Source organism: Lissotriton helveticus, chromosome 9, assembly GCF_964261635.1.
Source record: "Lissotriton helveticus chromosome 9, aLisHel1.1, whole genome shotgun sequence".
In the NCBI taxonomy this organism is placed as follows: Eukaryota; Metazoa; Chordata; class Amphibia; order Caudata; family Salamandridae; genus Lissotriton; species Lissotriton helveticus.
In genome coordinates this window covers 917,569,992-917,594,120 of record NC_136070.1, presented here as the reverse complement: position 1 = coordinate 917,594,120, position 24,129 = coordinate 917,569,992, and the positions used below count along the sequence as shown (strand labels likewise).

Genomic DNA, 24,129 nt, shown 5'->3' with positions numbered 1-24,129 from the left:
TTGACTGGGTAGGAGTGTTCTGCTTAATTCAGATACTCTGTCCATCACCACCCCCTTTTTGAATCGTTTTGGCCACCACAAGTGTGGAAGGGTATGCTCAGATGTGAGTCCCTTGCTCACTGCACCATCAGGATTCAAGCAAGCCGGGCCGAAGACGGCTGTAATGCCAGAAACCGGTCCCCGGAAGCTTGTTTCCTTTCCAGTAAAGAATTGGCTTGGTAGTTTGGTCTGCCCTGTTCCCATGATGCACTGGGCCAGGGACAGACTAATTTGCATATAGCCAGGTTCTGAACTGGGATGGTGCAGTGAGCTAAAAAACGGTGATGGATCAAGCCCTGATCTTTGACTGGGTAGGAGTGTTCTGCTTAATTCAGATACTCTGTCCATCACCACCCCCTTTTTGAATCGTTTTGGCCACCACAAGTGTGGAAGGGTATGCTCAGATGTGAGTCCCTTGCTCACTGCACCATCAGGATTCAAGCAAGCCAGGCCGAAGACGGCTGTAATGCCAGACACCGGTCCCTGGAAGCTTGTTTCCTTTCCAGTAAAGAATTGGCTTGGTAGTTTGGTCTGCCCTGTTCCCATGATGCACTGGGCCAGGGACAGACTAATTTGCATATAGCCAGGTTCTGAACTGGGATGGTGCAGTGAGCTAAAAAACGGTGATGGATCAAGCCCTGATCTGTTGACTGGGTAGGAGTGTTCTGATTAACTCAGATACTCTGTCCATCACCACCCCCTTTTTATATCCCTACAGTGACCAGGTCCTAAAAGATATTTTCTCTGTGGGAGGCTTTGCTGTTTTATGTGGAAAATCAGAATACAGATTAAAATTGTAATACTTTATCTCGTAAATGAGACCAGCTAGAAAAATAATTAAACTATTTTTAATTATTAAAAATTCAATTCAATGCTGAAGTTGGATTGTTAATAAACATTAAGGAACAGTAACTTATAGAAAGTTACCTTTTCTCTATAGGCATTTCCTCAGGCTAATTTGCGTTAACTCTCTAGCTTCTCGCAGCCTTTACTCAGCCTGGGAATTGGTGTGAAATGCTTCCCAGGAGTAAACAATATACTGAGCAGAGTGGGTAGTGATGACTTCTCTGAACTCCACAGAATATTCACAGTTGGTATTGTAGGCATCCTGTGACAACTCAGTGTCAAATTCGTCTTGATCGATATATTGAACCATGTGTAACTCTTAGAGCACACTTAAAAGGGAGAGACAGAATGTTAGGACAGTTCTTGTCTATCGACTGTCTGGTTGCAGAAAGGCCCTGCTTTTTCCTATAAAACTATTTCCTGTCTGTTGGTTGTGGTTACAGTGCCTGCTCCAAATTAGACTTTCGTGTTAGTTGTGAGTGGACTTTGGGATTACCACAGTCCATTCCACTACACAGCCTAGCCCTCACAGCCCAAGTTTAGTGCGGGTAAGAAATGTGGCTATCTTGAAAATGTCCTGGCGCATGTTATTTTATGCCTGTTTGCAGTAAAGCAAACAGGTACTAATGCTCAAGTTGGTAGATCATGGACTGGGAACCTATACTCCACTGGTCAGAGAGGAACTGGGTGTGGCTTAGGGTACCCCCACTCACAAGCTGATGAACCCTACAAAGCTAGACCTTTGCCCAGCCTTCCTTAGAAAACTACTGGACTTACAAAAGGATACCAAGCAGACGGAACCTGTTGCACTTGGCATTTGTAATCTGTGAGGACTTGAGAATGCTGGCCCTTTCCACTTGAAATCAAAGGATGAAAAAATCTGCCAGGATCATAATGCAGATATCTTGGGTAGCTCTAGGAACAAGTTGGAGAGGACATTCAGTGAAGAATCCCAGCTGACGAGTAGCAACTGAATCTGGACTGGACTTTGCAGGTGCCCTATGCCTGACACCCTGAGAGTCTCTAAGTGTTTTTCCTCAGGTCTTGGGGCCTTATCAGTGCACTCATATGGTTGTTAATAACTTTTTTCCAGAGCTTCAAGAGGCCAGACCATGAAATGTATCCAACCGACTGTTCCACTGCATTGGTTTATCCTAGACTGAGAAGGGTTTTTCTTCAGAACACTATCATTTCAAGATGGGACTTGGAAACGTTTTGGAACTTTGCTACTTCCAGGCCCTTGAAGGGCCAATCAACTTGTTGTATCAGCCGCTTGCTGTTAGAAATGGGGGTCTCTAGTTGGCAGTGGTTGGCACCCTGTCAAAGTAGGAACCCTTCCTTCTCATCAGGATAAGGGAGTTACACACCTAGAATAACCCCTGCTAACCCCCTTGGTAGCTTGGCACGAGCAGACAGGCTTATCTCCGAGGCAGTGTGTAAAGCATTTGTACATAACACACACAGTAACCCAGAAAAAACACTACAAATGGACACCACCCCAATTTAGAATAAAGTATCTTTATCTAAACCAAACGACCAAAACGACAAAACTCCAACAAACACATTTCAAAATAGGACTTTTGAAAGGTTTCAAGCAATTCTGTCCATAGAAGTCTATGGATGCGTGATTTTTACACACAATATCTCAAATGCATCAAAATCCACAAGGCAAAACAGCGGCAGAGGAGGGAAGCATTGGAAAACACAGCAATACGTCAGTTCCTGAGTACTTCGGGAGGCGATGTGACAATTCTGCTGCATGCAGGAGAAGTGATACATCAAATTCAGACTGTAGGGGGAAGTAGTGCATCGATTCCATGACAGTTCTGGTCCCTCGGTGCTGTGTCGGAGAAACTTGGCACACAGGTGCGATGCATGGAAATCCGGGACACACTGGAGCTTGAGGTGGTAGCGAACAGGCACTGCATCGGTTTCTGCAGGTGTGGTCCCATGATGTCCATCTTAATAGCTGCACAGCAGGGCTCACGTCGGAGTCAGTGCAGGAGTCTCAGACCTCGGAGACACGGTGTGCTGAACTCAAAGTGCAGCATTTTTTCAGCCTCTGGCAGGCACTGTCAATTTCTCTGGCAGCATGGCAGCAGTTCATGGGAATTTCTCCCACACGGCGATGCTGCGTCGGAAAAACAGGTGCTAGAAGGGCAAAATGTCAATTTGTATGGCTTCAAGAGGTTCTTTGCAGAAGGAACAACCTCCCAGGGCCCATAACTGGATCTGGCACCACAAGGCAGGTCAGGGCTCCCAACAGTGGTGCTCAAGGAAGCTGCAGGTGTAGTCGTTGTGTCCCTGAGACTTCTTAATAGGAGGCAAGCTCTACATTAAGCCCTTGGATAAGCAGGATACAGTAAAGTAAAATTCCAGTCCTTTCCACTGTCCACAGACAGAAGCAGCAACTGCAGGTCCACCCAGCAAAGCAACACACAGAAAAGGGGCAGTACTCCTCCAGGCAGCTCTTCTTCTTGGCAGGGTCCTCTTAGTCCAGAAGCAATCTAAAGGTCTGGGGCTTTAGGTCTAATACCCCTTTTTCCATTTGAGGTCTTTGTTCAGTCTGTCTGTCTTACTCAGTAAAACCAGTTCTGTCCTCCCTGGTCCAGCCACACTGCATGGGGTGGAGCCAGCAGCATTGTGCAGGGCAGCCACAGCCTTTTCAGGTGCTAGTGACAACTCCTCCTTCCACTCTAACCCAGGATGGCTCATCAGCATATGCAGGGCACACCATGGCTCCTTTTGGGTGAATGTCTAGAGTGATTGCAAAAATAGCTCGTCAGTCTAAAATCAGTTGGTCAATCCACAAGCAGGCAGAGGCATACAGGATGGTTAAACAAGCAAATGCCTACATTCTAAAAGTGGCATTTTCAAACACACAATTCAAAAAATACCTTTACTAAAAGATGTGTTATTAAATTCTGAGTTCAGAGAGCCCAAACTCCAAATTTCTAGCTGTTCCCAATTAAAAGTTGCACTTTTAAAATGTTACAAGGTAGCTCTAATGATAGTCTATGGGAGAGCTAGTCCTTGCAATAATAAAAAAACACATAATACCCCATATTTCACTATCCGGACATGTAAAACACACCAGTACATGTCCTTCCTTTAACATACACTGCACCCTGCCCATGGGCATACCTTGAACCTACCGTAGGGGTGACTTACATGTAAGAAAAGGGATGGTTAGGGACTGGCAAGTGAGTGCACTTGCCAGGTCAACATGGTAGTTAAAAACTGTGCGCGCAGACACTCAGTGGCAGGTCTGAGACACATTTGAAAGGCTACTTGTGTGGGTGCCACCATCAGTGCTGCATTCCCACTAGTAGCATTTGATTTACAGGCCCTGGGTACACACAGTGCACTTAACCAGGGACTTACCAGTAAATCAAATATGCCAATCATGGATAACCCAATCACTATTTATACAAGGTGTGAGAAGTTGGCCTGGTATATGATGCTCACTAGTTCTAGTGATCACCTTGTACCATGCCAAGCAACCCTTATGGTGCAGGTTGTAAAGTCAACCTTATAGACAAGCTATCCTAGGGGTAGCATGGACTAAGCAGTCCTAGGCTAAACTCTGTAAAGGCATGTGAAGCAAGCTGTTTTACCATACACAATCCCTTGAATACCAAATGAAAGGACACCACAGATATATATTGAAAATATATATAGATTTATTTCTACAAATAACCCTGATACTCTTTATGAGCACAGAAGCAAATGCGTTAAAACAAAACACAGTTTAAATACACAAAAGTTGCACAATTATGGATGAGCCCTACGGGCCACCTAAACCATATACTAAAATAGTGGTATAAGAACCACTATGGGGAAAATGAAGAAGCCTAGGGCCTGGGGAATCGCTGGAGCTGTTCGGGACTAGCAGTGAAGAAGTCTGGAAAGGCCCGCGGGACTCTGGTGCAGTGCGGAAAGTGCACGCTTTACCAATGCAATGTCAATGGTGCGTAAAAGTTACAAAGTTAGTTATTAAGGAACCTTCCGAGTGACCGAGAAGGATGAAACTTTAGACACAGACACTAGAGGTGTATACCAGTGTGGGAACACCGGCGTTGCTGAGTAACCTCACCCACAGGAAGCGGGTGCACAGGGTCGAAGTAGTGTCGGGTTTCGTCACGCAGGTCGATGGTGCTTGGAGCTGAAGATGCTGCAGGCGGCTCGATGTGAAGAGTTCCGGTGGATCCAAGGGTGGATCTGAAGAGGTGAAGACCTGAAAGCAGAGGGGACAATGTTCAAAGTCACTAGCCAGTGACTACCGTGGAACCAGGAAGGAACCAGGCGATGTCGGGTGCAAACAGGTGATGTCGTGAAGATTGTCTCTGCAGCCACGTGGACACGAAGAGGTCAAGGACGTCCAAGAGTCGGTCACGAGCTGTCCCACGTAGGCTCTTGCTGATGGCGGTGTCGGCAACTTGATTGGAGCAAACAGGCCTTGGCTAAAGCAAGCCACGCAGGAAGTGATTCAAGCTTCTCACTCGGACCAGCAAGGTCAGAGCGGGTGCTCCTTTTCAGGGGAGCAAGGGCCAATTTGGAGCAACCAGACCAGTGGGTGTAGTTTGTCGTTTTCGTCACCAAGATGGCCGCTAGCCACGTGGCAAGTGGCTGGGATGGCGCGTGGAGTGGCACAGTGCAAAAGGGCCCCACGCAGATCGTGGAGATGCTGGGGGGCTGATCTTCGGTGCAAGGGTTGCTCGAGGTTGGGGCTTCTCAAACCCCAAAGCACAGCGTCGAGGGTGCCTCGGGTGCTGCGCAGTCAGCTTCTCGGGGGTCTTTCAAGAGGTCCGGTCCCACGTCTCTCGGTGCCTTCACGGGTCCCTTCTTTGCAGGAACTGTGGATCGGGCTGTGAGAAGTCTGGGAGTCGGGGTCTTGCCAGGCTCTGGGCTCGGGCGGGAGGCGGCGGCAAAGCAGACGTCGAGTTGCTGGATGGTGCCTGTGTTCACAGGGTGGCCACTCCTAGGCCACAAGGGAGATGCTCTTCAGTCTTCTGTGCAGCAGAATGTCGAAGTCCAGTCGTCGTCTTAGTTTCAAGTTGATTCAGGATGATCTGAAGTCTCAGGACACAGCTCCCACTCCTATTCGAATCTGGGGGGCTGGATCACCTACTAGGTCCCTCCTCTGGGTGGGACCAGGAAGGGGGGTGGTTACACCCCCTTTCCTTTGTCCAGTTTCGCGCCAGGACTGGGGCTGGAAGGCCCCAGCACCGGTTTGAACTGGCCTATGCACAGGGACACCTTGTGTGCCCCAGGCATGTCTGATTCTATTCAGCCCTGTCCTACCCAATACACAAAATCCTGTCTGGGGTGGTGCTAGCACAACCCAAGGCAGGAAACCCTTTGTCCAAGCTGCCCTCGCTGGAAGGACTCCCAGCAGCAGGAGGTCTGACTTGTGTCTGTGGTGGCAGCATCCATTTTGTGATGCTGAGGCTCTGTTTAACTTTAACCGGGGTTCAGGCTAGGTACATGTCGTGTCCCTCTAGAAGGGTGGAATGCTACCCCCGTCGCCAGAACTGGCAAGGGGGTAGTATTCCAATTCGTATGACACCTTACTCGACATGTTTTGATAAAGCCAAACCAAAGATAGCATTTAACCGCGAGGTTCATAATGCACTTAAGAGTATATGGTATGGCAGTATCAAGAAACAGCTAAAGGACATGGTTCCGAAAGCTGCAGACAGGCTCAGCTCATGCCAGAGCACTATCTCACATATTCCCAGGCACTCTGCCTCCAGGATTGATGAGGCCTTCCATAGGAGTGGCTGATAGGGACATATGTGTCTATTTTAGGTTAGGTATATGCATACTACACCTAAGTAAGGGGTGATTACACCGACTTACCCCAGCTGAGTGATCAGCCAGTTGTGTCAAATATGGAGGCCAGGCCAGGGGTGGCACAATACATGCTGCAGCCCCTGGTAGGCCTTCGAAGCACCTATGCCCTGGGTACCTGGGTACACTGTTACAGGGACCAATAAGGTGAACCAGTTCCAATGTCGTTATGCACCTAAAGTGCATGGGTAACAATTTAGAGAGAGAACAGCAGGCTGTGGGTCTGATTAGCAGGCCCACAGCCACATTAAGTCATAAAACAGTGAAGCAAAAATTTGGGGTGACCATAGGATAGCAGACCCTACTCCCCTACACAACCCCCCCAAACGCAGGGACATTAGACTAACCTTGACCAGTTGTGTCTTCATGTTCTAAGTGGAAGTACCTGGAGAGACCATCTGCATTACCATGGTCAGTCCCTGGGCGGTGCTCCACTGTAAAGTCCATCCCCTGTAGGGAAATGGACCACCTGAGCAGTTTGGGGTTTTCACCCTTCATCTGATTAAGCCATAAGAGGGGCTTATGGTCGGTCTGAATCTTGAAGTGAGTGCCAAACAAGTATGGTCTCAACTTCTTCAGGGCCCACACCACAGCAAAGGCCTCCCTCTCAATGGCTGACCAACGTTTCTCTCTGGGGGTCAGCCTTCTGCTAAGAAAAGCAATGGGCTGGTCTTGACCATCTACATTAAGTTGTGAAATCACAGCTCCCACTCCCAACTCAGAAGCATCTGTTTGGACAATAAACTCTCTTGAGTAGTCAGGACTCTTCAGGATAGGTGCAGAGCACATGCCCTTCTTCAGGTCATCAAATGCCTTTTGACAGTATTCTGTCCACTGAACCTTTTGGGGCATCTTCTTGGATGTCAGATCATTAAGAGGAGTCAAAATGGACCCATAGTTCTTAACAAACTTCCTGTAGTACCCAGTCAGGCCCAAGAAAGCTCTGACCTGAGTCTGGGTAGTTGGAGGAGTCCAGTCCTTTATGGTCTGAATCTTACTCTCCAGTGGTTGAACTTGGCCTCCACCCACAAGGTGGCCCAAGTACACAACCTTACTCTGCCCTATCTGGCACTTGGTTGCCTTGATAGTGAGGCCTGCCTTTTGCAGAGCCTCTAGCACTTCCTTCAGGTGGACCAGGTGATCCTCCCAGGTGGAGCTAAAGACAGCAATATCATCCAGATATGCTGCACAAAAGTCATCCAACCCAGTAAGGACTTGATTCACCAACCTTTGGAAGGTGGCAGGTGCATTTTTCAAACCAAAGGGCATCACTACAAACTGGTAATGCCCACTGGGGGTAGAAAATGCTGTCTTGGCTTTAGACTCCTCAGCTAACCTGATTTGCTAGTAGCCAGCTGTCAAGTCAAATGTGCTCAAATACTTGGCAGAAGCCAATTTGTCTATGAGCTCATCTGCCCTTGGAATTGGGTGTGCATCTGTCCTGGTGACAGCATTGAGTCCTCTGTAATCCACACAGAACCTCATCTCTCTCTTTCCATCTTTGGTGTGAGGTTTGGGGACCAGAACCACTGGGCTAGCCCAGGGGCTCTCTGAAGGCTCAATGACACCTAATTTCAGCATCTTTTGTACCTCAGCCTTGATACAGTCTCTGACATGGTCAGGCTGCCTGTAAATGTTGTTCTTTACAGGAAGACTATCACCAGTGTCCACCACATGGGTACACCAGTTAGTCTGACTGGGTGTCAGGGAGAACATATGTCGGTATGACTGTAAAACCTGTCTACAGTCATGTTGTTGATGTTCAGTGAGGCTGCCCTCTAAGGCCACACCATCAACTGAGCCATCCTCAGGATTCTGAGTCAGCAGGTCTGGGAGAGGGTCACTCTCTTCCTCCTGCCCCTCATCTGTAGCCATGAGCAAGCCCATGTCTCTCCTGTCAACATATGCTTTCAGCCTGTTAACATGGAGCACCCTGTGGGGGCTCCTGGGAGTTCCAAGGTCCACCAAGTAGGTAACCTCTCCCTTTTTCTCTAGGATTGTATGGGGTCCAGACCATCTGTCTTGGAGTGCTGCTGGGGCCACTGGCTCCAACACCCATACCTTCTGTCCTGGCTGGTACTCAGTCAGGACAGCCTTTTAGTCATGCCAGGCTTTCTGTAATTCCTGGCTAGCCTCAAGGTTTTTGGATGCCTTCTCCATATACTCAGCCATCCTGGAGCGGAGATCAAGTACATAGTCCACTATGTCTTGCTTGGGCTTTTTGAGAGGTAACTCCCATCCTTCCCTCACCAGACATAGGGGTCCTCTTACAGGGTGCCCAAACAACAATTCAAAGGGGCTGAAGCCAACACCTTTTTGTGGGACCTCTCTGTAAGCAAACAGAAGGCAGGGCAGAAGGATATCCCATCTTCGCCTGAGCTTTTCAGGTAATCCTTTGATCATGCCCTTTAGGGTCTTGTTTAATCTTTCAACAAGCCCATTGCATTGTGGATGATAGGGAGTGGTGAACTTGTAGTTGACACCACATTCCTTCCACATAGCTGTCAAGTATCCCGACATGAAGTTTGCACCTCTATCAGATACTACCTCCTTAGGAAACCCCACTCTGGAGAAAACTCCAAGTAAGGCCCTGGCCACAACAGGAGCTGTTGTGGTCCTAAGTGGAATTGCCTCTGGGTACCTGGTGGCATGGTCCACCACCACCAGTATGAATCTGTGCCCAGATGCTGTAGGGGGATCCATTGGTCCAACAATGTCAATCCCTACCCTTTCAAAGGGCACCCCCACCACAGGTAGTGGTATCAGGGGGGGGCCTTTGTGGTACCACCTGCTTTGCCACTTGCTTGGCAGGTTACACAGGAGCGACAAAACTCCTTGGTATCTTCTGACATGTGAGGCCAGTGAAAGTGACAGACAAGTCTGTCCCATGTTTTGTTCTGGCCTAGGTGTCCTGCTAAGGGAATATCATGTGCCAAGGTAAGAAGGAAGCCCCTAAATTACAGAGGTACCACCAACCTCCTGGCTGTACCAGGCTTGGGGTATCTGCCCTCTGAATAAAGGAGCCCATCATCCCAATAAATGTTATGGGTACCTTGAGCATTCCCAGCAGCCTCAGCAGCAGCCTGCTGTCTGAGGGGTTCAAGAGAAGGACAGGATAACTGAGCCTGCCCCAAGTCTGCCCTAGAAGGTCCCCCTGCCCCCAGAAACTCAACCTGATCAGGTTCAAGCTCTATAGGGACAGTTCCTTCAGGGGTCTCAGAATCATCTTCCTGTGAAGGCTGATCCTCACTTGTAGGCATTTGGGAAGGCACAGCCTTTGCCCTCCTGTTCCTTGTCTTGGAAGGTACTTGGTCCATTGTTCCAGGATCCAAGACCTGAGGTTCAGAGAGGCACTTTTTGGCCTGTGACCTGGTCACAGCAAGGACATGTGATGATATCCCTAACATCTCTGCATGAGTCCTGTACTCAACTTCTGACCATAGAGAGCTCTCCAGGTCATTGCCCAACAAACATTCTACTGGGAGATCAGCACTAACCACAACTCTTTTTAGGGCAGTTACCCCTCCCCAGGAAAAGTTAACAATTGCCACACTATGTGTAGTAGTGACATTGCTGGCATTGGTCACCAGGTAATTATCACCTGGTATGTATTGTCCCGGGTCCACAAAGCTAGGCGTCACCATAGTGACACTGGCACATGTGTCCCTGTATGCTTGAGCCACTTTTTTATTAATCAGAGGTGTCTGTCTGTACTTGCCCAAATTATTGGGACTGACAGTAGGGGAAAAATCAATCTCCCCATCACAAATCAGAACAGCCTGTGTGGGGATTCTGACTAGGTCAGAATCTCCCTCAGTTCCCAAGGTGATACCCACTACCCCCTTAGTCTGTGGACCAACACTGCCAACTGTACTAGTGGGTGCAGGTGCCTTAGGGGCTGCAGTGTTGGGGGCTCCACCCTTTTTATAATCACTTGTCCAGTGAGTGGTGTTTTTGCAAAAGCTACACCAGGGGTTTCTTTGACCTTCTTTCTTCTTCTTCTTGGAAGTTTGGGACCCACCCTCAGTATTAGTTTGGGGCCCTGTTGAACACTTCTGGTCTTTAGCTTTCTGCTCCCCACCCTTCTGGTCTGTTTTCTTTTGGTCATCACCCTGGTTCTGGTTCTTTTGCTTAACTCTGGTTCTAACCCATTTGTCTGCCCTCTTTCCCAATTCTTGGGGAGAGGTTAGATCTGAGTCAACCAAATGTTGATGCAACTGCTGGTTCTGACAGTTATTTAAAATCTGTTCTCTCATAAGCAAATTGTACAATCCTTCATAGTCTGTAACCTTACTTCCCAGCAACCAGCCCTCCAGAGCCTTAGTGGCACATTCAACAAATTCAGACCAGTCCTGAGTCTGTGTCTTCTGGGTATCTCTGAACATTAACCTGTACTGTTCAGTGGTTAAGCCTAACCCATCAATCAGAGCACTCTTCAGGACCAGGTAGTTTCTAGAATCCCCATCACTAACTGTGAGGAGTCTGTCTCGGCCTCTACCTTCAAAGGAGAGCCACAAGATTGCTGCCCACTGATCCTGAGGGACCTGCTGTACTTTGCAAGCTCTCTCAAGTGCAGTCATCCATTTGTGGATATCATCCCCAACTTTGTAGGGGGGCACAATCTTACTCAGGTTTCTATTGTCATAGGACCTGTCTTTATCCTTAGGGATAATGCTGCCACCAGTGGATCCTAATCCACTCTCTCTAGGCTGCCTTGCTCTAGCAAGTTTCTCTTTGGCTAGGGCAACTTCTAATTCTTGCTTCTGGATCCTAAGTTCAGCCTCTCTCATTTTGGCCTCATGTTCCCTTCTCTGAGGGCTAGTCAGCTCCCTTCTGGAGTTGCCATGAGAACCTCTAGAAACATGGGAAGTATTGGATTCACCTGAGTGATTCCTCCTCCTCCTATGCTCTTGGTTAAGTCCACTTGGGAGTCTGAAGGGGTTGGACCCACCTTCAGTCCCAAATAAGCGTAAGTTAGCCTGATTAAGCCTGCTGACCAACTCCTGGCTATTTCTCTCATCATCAGACCCACTTTCTTCCTCCTCCTCCTCTTCTTCCTCATCCTCTGGCTGAGTATCTCCAGTGACCTGGCCTTCCTCATCTATGTGGATAACAGGGGCAGGGGCATCAGTGTTTTCTTCTTCAGAAGGAGAACCTCCATCACCAGTCCCTGAGGAGCCTGGTTTAGAGTTCTTTAGAGCTTCAGACTGGTCTAAAAGCTCTCTGAGGTGTCCTGCTGTAGGAGTAGGACCTGTTTTGATTCCTCTCATGGAACACAGTTGCCTCAGTTCCTTAAATGGAAAGATAGCAAATTTGGATGGTGCCCTTGGAGGGTCACTCAACAGAGATGGGTCCAGTGGATCCCTCTGCTCCAGACATTGCTCTAGTGTGGTGGATGTGTTGCAATCTACCTACACTTGTGTTTTCCTACAAAACCTATCTAGTAGTTGTAGTCAGGGTGTGCTACTCCCTATCCTCTACAACAACTAAGTTCAGTAGAACTTAAGTATATCTAGTCTTGTTTTAGTGTACCTATCAGGTACCTGTATGATCTTTCAAATGATATTTTCAAAGATTGTAATGGTAAAACAGCAAGCTCAAATCCCACCGCTGCCACCAATGTGAGAAGTTGGCCTGGTATATGATGCTCACTAGTTCTAGTGATCACCTTGTACCATGCCAAGCAACCCTTATGGTGCAGGTTGTAAAGTCAACCTTATAGACAAGCTATCCTAGGGGTAGCATGGACTAAGCAGTCTTAGGCTAAACTCTGTAAAGGCATGTGAAGCAAGCTGTTTTACCATACACAATCCCTTGAATACCAAATGAAAGGACACCACACAGATATATATTGAAAATATATATAGATTTATTTCTACAAATAACCCTGATACTCTTTATGAGCACAGAAGCAAATGCGTTAAAACAAAACACAGTTTAAATACACAAAAGTTGCACAATTATGGATGAGCCCTAGGGGCCACTTAAACCATATACTAAAATAGTGGTATAAGAACCACTATGGGGAAAGTGAAGAGGCCTAGGGCCTGGGGAATCGCTGGAGCTGTTCGGGACTAGCAGTGAAGAAGTCTGGAAAGGCCCGCGGGACTCGGGTGCAGTGCGGAAAGTGCACGCTTTACCAATGCAATGTCAATGGTGCGTAAAAGTTACAAAGTTAGTTATTAAGGAACCTTCCGAGTGACCCAGAAGGATGAAACTTTAGACACAGACACTAGAGGTGTATACCAGTGTGGGAACACCGGCGTTGCTGAGTTACCTCACCCACAGGAAGCGGGTGCACAGGGTCGAAGTAGTGTCGGGTTTCGTCACGCAGGTCGATGGTGCTTGGAGCTGAAGATGCTGCAGGCGGCTCGATGTGAAGAGTTCCGGTGGATCCAAGGGTGGATCTGAAGAGGTGAAGACCTGAAAGCAGAGGGGACAATGTTCAAAGTCACTAGCCAGTGACTACCGTGGAACCAGGAAGGAACCAGGCGATGTCGGGTGCAAACAGGTGATGTCATGAAGATTGTCTCTGCGGCCACGTGGACACGAAGAGGTCCAGGACGTCCAGGAGTCTGTCACGAGCTGCCCCACGTAGGTTCTCGCTGATGGCGGTGTCGGCAACTTGATTGGAGCAAACAGGCCTTGGCTAAAGCAAGCCACGCAGGAAGTGATTCAAGCTTCTCAATCGGACCAGCAAGGTCAGAGCGGGTGCTCCTTTTCAGGGGAGCAAGGGCCAATCTGGAGCAACCAGACCAGCGGTGTAGTTTGTCGTTTTCGTCGCCAAGATGGCCGCTAGCCACGTGGCAAGTGGCCGGGATGGCGCGTCGAGTGGCACAGTGCAAAAGGGCCCCACGCAGATCGTGGAGATGCTGGGGGGCTGATCTTCGGTGCAAGGGCTGCTCGAGGTTGGGGCTTCTCAAACCCCAAAGCACAGCGTCGAGGGTGCCTCGGGTGCTGCGCAGTCAGCTTCTCGGGGGTCTTTCAAGAGGTCCGGTCCCACGTCTCTCGGTGCCTCCACGGGTCCTTTCTTTGCTGGAACTGTGGATCGGGCTGTGAGAAGTCTGGGAGTCTGGGTCTTGTCAGGCTCTGGGCTCGGGCTCCGGCGGGAGGCGGCGGCAAAGCAGACGTCGAGTTGCTGGATAGTGCCTGTGTTCACAGGGTGCCCACTCCTAGGCCACAAGGGAGATGCTCTTCAGTCTTCTGTGCAGCAGAATGTCGAAGTCCAGTCGTCTTCTTAGTTTCAAGTTGATTCAGGATGATCTGAAGTCTCAGGACACAGCTCCCACTCTTATTCGAATCTGGGGGGCCGGATCACCTACTAGGTCCCTCCTCTGGGTGGGACCAGGAAGGGGGGTGGTTACACCCCCTTTCCTTTGTCCAGTTTCGCGCCAGGACTGGGGCTGGAAGGCCCCAGCACCGGTTTGAACTGGCCTATGCACAGGGACACCTTGTGTGCCCCAGGCATGTCTGATTCTATTCAGCCCTGTCCTACCCAATACACAAAATCCTGTCTGGGGTGGTGCTAGCACCTCCCAAGGCAGGAAACCCTTTGTCCAAGCTGCCCTCGCTGGAAGGACTCCCAGCAGCAGGAGGTCAGACTTGTGTCTGTGGTGGCAGCATCCATTTTGTGATGCTGAGGCTCTGTTTAACTTTAACCGGGGTTCAGGCTAGGTACATGTCGTGTCCCTTTAGAAGGGTGGAATGCTACCCCCGTCGCCAGAACTGGCGAGGGGGTAGTATTCCAATTCGTATGACACCTTACTCGACATGTTTTGATAAAGCCAAACCAAAGATAGCATTTAACCGCGAGGTTCATAATGCACTTAAGAGTATATGGTATGGCAGTATCATGAAACAGCTAAAGGACATGGTTCCGAAAGCTGCAGACAGGCTCAGCTCATGCCAGAGCACTATCTCACATATTCCCAGGCACTCTGCCTCCAGGATTGATGAGGCCTTCCATAGGAGTGGCTGATAGGGACATATGTGTCCATTTTAGGTTAGGTATAGGCATACTACACCTAAGTAAGGGGTGATTACACCGACTTACCCCAGCTGAGTGATCAGCCAGTTGTGTCAAATATGGAGGCCAGGGGTGGCACAATACATGCTGCAGCCCCTGGTAGGCCTTGGAAGCACCTATGCCCTGGGTACACTGTTACAGGGGCCAATAAGGTGAACCAGTTCCAATGTCGTTATGCACCTAAAGTGCATGGGTAACAATTTAGAGAGAGAACAGCAGGCTGTGGGTCTGATTAGCAGGCCCACAGCCACATTAAGTCCTAAACCAGTGAAGCAAAAAGCAAAAATTTGGGGTGACCATAGGATAGCGGACCCTACTCTCCTACACAAGGAACGAACGCTTGCACTTTGGCCCTGATCAGCAGTGGCAAAGTCCCCAGAGTACCTAAACCAGCAAAAATGAACTCCAGCACACAGTCTAAAATATAGGCGGTAGAGACAAAAAGACAGGGGAAACCACACCAAGGATTCCAGGTCTAACACTTGCTCTATTGCAGTCTGCCTCAAACAAATTTATGTTCCCGGTATACTGCGATCATTAAGTACTATTGGCCTATTGCACTTTTTGGTGCTATTCTCACTTAAATCTTTAAAAAGTCATATTTCTAGTTCTCCTTATTGTGGTTTTGTTGTTTTGCTGTCATTTAGTTCTTTAGATTTTAATCATTCGTATAAACTGGAGTGGGATTTTAATTTGCGTTTTGATTTTTTAACAGTTTTTGTACTTTTAAAGGCTTTACACATTTTTCTGAAGTTAAGCCTGTCTGCTCTCCGCCATTGCTACCAGGGGTTGTACTGTGGTTTAAATTACTGGAACCTTTTGACAGGACCAAAGATATTAGTGACTTTATTACTTGTGGTTGCTACCATCCACCCGAACAAAATAAGTCACTTAAACACAGCCACTACATATTTTATTGGATTCAAACAGTGATTTATGGCTTGTAGGAGATTTTTTGCTTGAGGGGGTTTGAAAACCCTTCTCAAGCAACAACCAAAATCTCTGTCAGGGTGAACCACGAAGGTTAATTAATTAGCCTGTGCTTAACTCTGTGGTAGCTTGGTGCAAAAGCAGACAGGTTTAACTTGGAGGCAGTGTGTTGGGTATTTATACAGCACACAGACAGTAATAAAGTGATACCACAAGAGAAATCCCACAACAAATTAAAAAATTGAGGAAAATGTAATAAATAATGTAAAACCTAAATGAATTAAATCCATTCAGTAGAGCCGGAGTTATGGATTTTTGAAATTGTTGATCAAAGTGCCAACCACAGGTATCTGATCTGCACAAGACCGGGGATAAGCCTAAAGTTACAGCTGACCGCATTGGAGAGCAGTTCAGCTACAAAAGGAGGTTGGAGCCCGTTCTCAGCTTACCTTCGGACGTGAAAGACGTTTTGAAGAAAGCTCCTGTGAAGATGTTCAGTGGGACAAGGCAACTGGTGGTGTATGAGGAGGCATTGTTGACGTCAGGGAGTCGCTGAACACAACAGTGGTGAAGACTTCTATGTTCGGACTTTGTCACTTTTTTGGAAGTGTGAAAATCCTCAGTGGGACGAAGCTGCAGGCTGTAGCCTATGAGAGCACCACAAGGCCGGATACCCTTTCTGAGAGGTTCCTTTGAACAGGATTTGCTGCTGCAGAGAAAACGTAGCAGGATATACCAAAAAAGTCAGGTGAACTGGCAATGCACCTCTGGCAGATTGGCAAGCAAATAAGTTCAGGTCTTCTATCGGTTCTCAGGCCATTTTATGGTAAAAAGTTTTCAAAGCATTACGCTTTGGCTGAAGAAGCAGCTTTAGCACCACTTCCAAGGGTCCAGAACTGGTTGGGTACCACTTAAGGGTCAGAACAGAGGTTCACCTTTGTACCCTGAACAAATTGCCGCTAAAGAAGTATACTAAGGAAAATGTAAGTTTGATAATAGACCAATGTTTCACATTCACTATACTACCTAAACTACTTTATATTTCCAAGACCAAATAACTTCTCTAACAAAAGTGTCCAGAACACTATTCACACACAATATAAATTTAGCAACCTCCAACAATGGAACAATCCACATATTCTTTGTGATAGTTTCTTAGCCCACTTATAAGAAACAAGCTTGACTTTGACTTTAGCTCCATTCCCATCATCCTTTCTCAAAAATTCTCCAAGACTTTAACTTCAATTCCCACTGACAGAGTAAGAATTTGGGACAAAGTAGGTTGATTACTTTTGGGAGCCTAGCCCTGAAAAGAAATGTGCTCTCTTCCAGAAACCCCGGTGCAAGCTAATTGGCATGTTACAAAATCAAGGAGTTTTCTAAAAAGAGAGCCAGATCTGCCCCCTCAGCACTATTAGTCAACCATCAAACATGAATTTGGGCTAGCTACAGCATCACATCTCCAGTCTTGCAAACATCACATTCTAAACAAGGGTGATACTTGATTTATGGTCTCCTTTGACTTACCCACGGGATTTCACGTGATCAGCAATCACAGACTAGCATCACTATTAGAACATTGAATGGATGGCGAAGGTATAGTCCTTAGATTATTTTCTTCCTTCCTGATAAACATTTCTTAATAAAAATCGGCAATCCTACCACATATGTGAGAGTTCCATAAGAATAGTTCCTAGCCACCAATCTGCTCCACAAAGCAAAAAATATGACTATATCCCACCCATTCTTTGTCTGCTCTACTGTCTCCCTATTATGGCTAGGATAATAACTCTGCATCCTCACCAACAACCTATACATACTACTATACCCTACCTACACAAAACAAACAGTCCATTTCAGGAGGCTCTAGATGACTTAAAACCAAGGACTTCTGCTTCTCGAAGTCCTTAAATTTAAATCCTTGATAATACCACAAAAAACACGTTTACAGGCAGTAATTTCTCATTAACTAACCCTTCCCCTCTCTTACAGAAAGGGAGTGCTTTGTAATGTTTGAAATTTGGCCCCATTAAACTTTGCTTTCTCGCACCTATTCATATCACCTTTACTGTTCTTCTGCCCGGACAGCTGTCAATATTATCAGTACGTACTTATGGTTGTAAACCAGTTACGGTAGTGCGCATTCTAGTTGTATAAAATGCTCTTCTTCCTATTAAATCACAATAGCGCTAAGAATGTTTAACAATGATAAAAGTTATTATAATTCAGGGTTTATCGATAACTCTAACTAATTATTGGATTGTAATAACTCCTTCAAATGCAATCTGAACTCAGTTTTTTTTAACTGTATTGAAATCGAGAGCCTCTTGGTGGATGGTTTTGGTCACGTTGTAGTTTTTAAAATTTCCATTTCCACTATGTGCCTCAGTGGTATGAAAAGAATAACTTGAGACATCCTATACAGTGGAATAAAATGGCAAATGGTTCTCTTCTGATTTACTGACAATTTGAAGTTTTCTTCTTAGGAAGCATTCTGGAAGAAGCACCCGTGCATCACCAGTCGTCATTGTACGTAAGAACCAGGTGCGAAAATCCCTGCGACTTTTTCAGCGACCGCCCCAGGTGAATTGGTTATTGACACTCAGGCACCCTTAAAACATCATCACACCTGTCATTTTACCACCACAAATCCTCCAAACCTCTTACAGACTAGAACAATTAACAATACCCATAAAGTCACCCACCCTCTGACACCTAAGGCATGCTTGAACCCTGGACCAGGGCAGACCTACTTTGCTAATTCACAACTATTGGTACACAAAAAAATAACCTACAGGTGCCTTCAGAAAAGCAGTATTATGTAGGGGTGTGTCTCTTTTCTTCAAGGTTCCTCTTTTCTCCTCAACACCTGATGCAAAGACTCTGGAGCCTACTGGATGGTTTCTGATGAAGAAAAAAGTAACAGAAGCTTTTGAGGGACAGAAATTCCCTGGCAGGGACCTCCAATCGGACCTGAGAACAGATGAGCTGCCAAACGATCAGGAAGGTATGCTGGCGGGTGGAGAGGATGACCTATTTCCTCGGTCTGTGGTCCCGTCCCCCTGTTTTGAGTTCCTCCTCCATCATCCCTCAAGCATTCCTGTCCACTAAGTCAACTCTTTGCCCTCTGAGTTCTTCTAGGAACAGAAGTGAAGCTAATCAGAATCATAATGTGAAATCGTCCTGTGTATTAATTTCTGTAATTCAAGACGCCCTTTGCTGTTTGTCAGTGTGAGTTGTTTTGTATAATACTGAAGAGGTGCAATGGTGACTTCCTCTGCGTTTGCACCTATTACAGATGCCGATGTTGTCTAATTTCTTCTTTGAGGCCCCCTGGATGTAAGATACAAACGTTTGTGCTAAAGTGGTTGCTTGTTCATTCAGAGTGTCACGTTGAAAATCAGATAAACTAGCGTACAACCCCTTTGGTGAGTGCTGGATACCTCGCATTATTGTCTCCTCAAGCTACCATCTTATCAGTTTGGAGGTCACTTTTTTATTTATGAGAGGAGTCTAATCATGCCAAAATAGGCAGGGTGATCAGTGGTATGAAATTATAATACGTAAACTCCGAGTGTGCAGAATTCGGCAGCAGTGGCAAATTTGCGATACAAAGTGCTCCATTTTACTGTACACTGCAGACATTGCACTAGATAATGGATTCAGTCGGGGCTTTAGCTCATAAAGCGTTTTTTAGTAAAGTTCAGCAGTGCCTGAAAGACCATTTAAAAATCTGCCTGTGAGATCCTTTAGATCCAGAAATAACAAATTACTGTTTTCCTTATTAAAGTACACATTCCTTGTGAGAGCCTCAACACCCTCTTGTAAAGTCGTCAACTCTAATAACCTTGTTACCAATGCTACTGGTCCAGTGTGCTTTAAGATTCGCCACTGACCACCACCTTCCCTGAAAATATATCGGGAAGCGATGGAATGGAAAGTTCTTTTTGATCTTGGTCCCACAAAGGATTCTAAGAGACCTTGCCCTGCTCCAAATCTTTTGAGGACCTACCACCATTGAGTCTAATTCTAATTTTCTCTCTCTAGGACTGAGACTACAAAAAGCAATACAAAGCAAGTTGCGGGTCACTTCTTGTCTCCCCAGACACACATTGTACCACGTTTTTTCCTTTAATCCTAATTGTTAGGCAGATCTTCCTCGTCATGATGCCACATCTCTTATCAAAATAAGACTGGAACAGAGAGAGCTGTTTGCTTTCCCAAAGGTTGCCTGTTTGGGGGCAAAAGGTCCCTTGTGGGTAGGCATGTATGCACATAGGCCATTTTTAAATGTTTTTTGTTATACTTTATTGCAAAAAACACTCCAAGATGGCTGATTAATATGTGCACAGACACCAGTACTCTAGGAGTGGTATTTAGGTGAAAGCAGGAAACTACTGTTCACTCCAAAAAAAAATCATAAAGTCAAAATCTGTTGGTTGCTAAATTCTGGATGGAGCCGAAATTTGTACAATTCCTTTTGAAAGTCATTGCAAACATACAGTTGCCAATGTACTTTTTTTGGTTTGGAGTTAACCAAGACCCTTTGATTTTATTAAAATTAGATGATAATACCAGGGTCGGGCTGGGTCAAAAAATAGGACCTGACACAAACAAATAAGTGCCTATTAGTGAAGCAGAGAGCTAAAAAAGTGGTAATATCTGGAGAAATCAGAAGTAAAAACCGGCCCATCTGGCCATGATACTGGCCCAGTACTAAAAAAAAAATATTCACACGCTGGTCTGTCAGGCCAGCCCATTGGTCACAGCCTGATTTGCCCTATAGGCCAGTCCGACCCTGTACAATACACTTACTTATAGTGGCTTTCAATCGGCCATCTTCATACATTAGTCTGTTATTGTGTCATTCACATTTCTCTTCTGCCCACAACAAAGCTTGGGGCAGTGGGTCAGCCCTTTTTAGCCATTGACTAAATTCACAGAGTGACTGCATTCTACCAAGCACATACCCACAAAGCAGTTCCCTTATGGTGCAGGCAACTACCATGGCCAAGTTTGTTTTTGAGTCCAACAAACATTTTTTACCCTCATTTGCAGAGGACGTCGCAGCTCCCCAAACAATAGGTTTGCAAACTTCATGACAAAACAAGCACTGCCAAAGCCAAAAGGCTGGCTGCCAATGCCAGGCCTACCGGCTTTGACAATGCAAATTTTACCCATGCAGACTTTTACCCATTCTGTGTGTATGAGTGATATTTGGTTTCCGCTGAAGTGTTTGGATTGTTTTTTATGAATATTATATTTGTAATACTGGTTCCTCTTTCTCCAGGTGCAGCAATTAAATTGGTTTCTGAGGAAAACATTTCCAAGACATCATCGATCAGTGAAGACGCTGCAGTTTTTTCTTCTGAAGAAATGCAGAGAACATTGGTGTCGGAGGTCAGAATTAAGAACAATAAGGCAACTCCTTCGTTCCTAACCTCTGCTCTTCCGATGATGCAAAGCCCTCCATCCTGGAGGAGATGGTTCACCACACGGGAGCAGGGCCATCACTCTCAAGGGAAACTAGGAAATTGGAAGGCTGGGGGCCTTCCTGTTAATCACCATCTCACTGGCATTCATGAGCTTAAGAATAAGTCAACAAAGCCGTGTGGGATACGCCGCTCTCTGAGTTTGCCAGAGAACATCTCTGAGACAGTGGAGAATGAACTGACAGAAGCTCTGCGTGAAGCCACACTGGAATCGCCAACGTGCTGTAAGGAGCGGCAGGAGTTCGACAGATATGATTCCTCTATTGGGAAAACAGATATCACAGATGGGAAGCTGTTCAGAGATGTAGATACAAGTATCCCCTTGGGACCACTGTTCACCTGCATAGATGTGAATCATGAACCCGACATTCAACATAAACTTGAGCTTGAACTGCCTCTGGTACTTGATAATCTGGATGACAAACAAAGCACTGAGGGTAGTGCCTTGGAGAACATTGACATGTTCAGTCCCCAGCTCTCAGGAGGAGACACACAGCATAGTGAAAATACATTTATGGAGAGTCTCTCACCCCCAAAGTGGGAAAATAACTTGCACACTGACGGGTTTCAGAATGGCCATATTTCGAGACTCCACATGTACTCTAAGCAGGTTGCACCAAACAGAAGTGTTCAGAAGTTGGTACTGAACTTGCATTGTTCACCAGTTCAGCTATATGGGAGTCTTCTTGAGAGTACGGACATGGAAGGTCGAGAAAGAACACTTAGACGCCAAGGAGCTAGAAGGTACGGGCGCTCTCTCAGCTATGAGAGTGCTCTGGCCATAAAGGCTTCAGCAGCCACTTCCTTGCATATTGATGAGCCTTGTGAGGGACATGTGGATGTGTCACCTTCTCAGATAGAGGCAGATGTTGACAGTAAGATGACTAGCCAAACCAAGGTACAACCCCTGAAGAGTCCTGTGAAACGGATGAGTGGCTGCAATCGTCAAATCTTTATCAGCCGAAAGCACATAACTCTGACATTTGGTGGGTTAAGAAGTAAGAGGGAGGAAACTGAGGTCAAATCAGCTAAGGATGTCTTGGAGAAGAGTCCATCACCTCAGAAACCTTCCAGTGTAAGCAATGAAAATGCGGAGGCTGATCTTGAGAGTCCAGATTCCCCTTTTTCCACCTCTGTTTCTCCAACCAATCTCTGGTGGAAGAGTCACTTTCAGGCAGAAAGGCCTAAGGATACTGCAGTCCCCGAAATGATGATGCGGTAAAGCCTGTTCTCCTCAGTGCAGGCAGTGCTTTAGATTGGTGATCCAATGTAAGGTGATTCAAATTTAACTCTGCATCCTATCCATTCATGCCGTCAAAGTCTTGAACAGTTCCGTCAAGGATACTTTTGAAATCCTTTTAGTGGTGTACTCTGTGAAAGTCCACATTCGTACCAGCAGTGAAGGGCGCAGCCATGTTTCCACAGACTACATTATGTTCTGGAGTTTTCGGTTGTCGAATACTGATTTCCTTCAGTCTCTGAGCAGTGTTACCTTGTTCCAGTTTGAGAAACAAAAAGAGAAAAAACGTTTTTTGACTTGTTTGACGGCCTTTACATTTTATGGCTGGACTTTGTATATAATAGTTTACCTCTCCCTGTGAATAGGAGTTTCAATATTAATATATTTACAAGGCACTTTAGGATTAGGGTTATTAAAGAACCAGAATTTCTTTGCTTCTGTTTCCTTTTCCTTCACTTTGGATAAAAAAAATCAACAAAGAAGGAAGCAGTCTTATTTTTCAATTGTCGTACTGCCTTCACTTTCCTTTTTATACTTTTCAAATTCTTGTTTCATTTCACTACTGTTATTTTTATAACCATTATAACTTTTATTCGGTCTGTCATTCTCAATATACTAAAAACCTTCCTCTCAAAACTTATAGAAATGCCTAGAAGAGCTGATCCTGTGCAACAGCCGTTTTCCAAGATTGGCTCCCATGGATTTACCATTGAAGTTGATATACTTGCCATAGATCTTTTAATCGTAGTTGGACAATGAAACCAATAAAATAAATTATGGTACTCTGGAAAAATAATCTCAACTCGACTAGGAATTCAGTACAGTACTGTAACGCTATATAATATTTTAATATATAATTGTTTATCGTTCTCTCTCTCTACTTTCCATGTATTTCATCTTTTGTTTTTTTGTCTTTTATTTCCCTCCACCTCTGCTGGTGGCTGCATGGTTGGCTATGGAAAGCGTCCTCTATGATGCATTTGGTCTTCCAAAGGCTTGTTGATCTTTTTACAAATGATAGGTGTGGGTGAAATTTCTAGGTAATAGTCTGCCACTTTAATAGGTAACAGTAATGGGTAGTTTCTACTGCACAGCCAAAGAACATTGAAGAAAAGATCCAAGACCACTTACTGTCTTTATTCCCAAGAGATGCAGAAACTCCCATACTTTTAGAAAGACGTCAGGCATCGCCCTATGTCTTCTTGTCCATGTTTTGACGTTTTAAATATTCCAATACCTCCTCTATACCAGTCTGTTGGACATTTTGCTGTCATATCTAAGGCAACTGTGTGTTTTGTAATTCATTTTAAATGCTGATTGTTTTCCTACCCTAATTTATGTATATATTAATTATACAAAATAAAAAGTTTTTTTTAAGTGTTATCTTTTACTGTGAGCATTGGTAATATTGGATTTATTTCTAGTGATGATATAGGTGTTGTGGCATACTAATACCTTTCATTTTTTGAATTTGATATGTTTTTAAGACTGGGTTTTGCACACAGAAGAGGTTACATTTTTCTTCTTTTTCAGGGTAATTTAACTAAGATACGTATGAAAACGGTTGAGACTAGGCCAAGTGATGTTTCTTTTGTATTAAACTCCGACCACTCGCCACCAGACTATTCGGATAAGGCCCGGTTCTAGAGGGTGGGTCAGGCTCACCCTAGGCCATTCAGGACTGAAAATCAAGCCTTTTTCAC

General features: G+C 45.9%; 1 protein-coding gene across 3 annotated transcripts in view; it reads left to right on the top strand.

Annotated features, from left to right (window-relative positions):
* LOC144783056 (uncharacterized) overlaps positions 1-22,880 on the top strand; it is a 690,025-nt gene extending 667,145 nt beyond the window's left edge. For 2 of the 3 annotated variants that reach the window (XM_078662228.1, XM_078662227.1), the window contains exons 13-15: positions 18,181-18,277; positions 18,542-18,701; positions 20,985-22,880. In XM_078662228.1, the coding sequence (XP_078518354.1) occupies positions 18,181-18,277; positions 18,542-18,701; positions 20,985-22,408 (1,681 nt within the window). In that variant the 3' untranslated portion in view covers positions 22,409-22,880. The remainder of the gene's footprint in view (positions 1-18,180; positions 18,278-18,541; positions 18,702-20,984) is intronic. The other variant, XM_078662229.1, reaches the window with a different exon arrangement.
* The last annotated feature ends 1,249 nt before the right edge of the window (positions 22,881-24,129 follow it).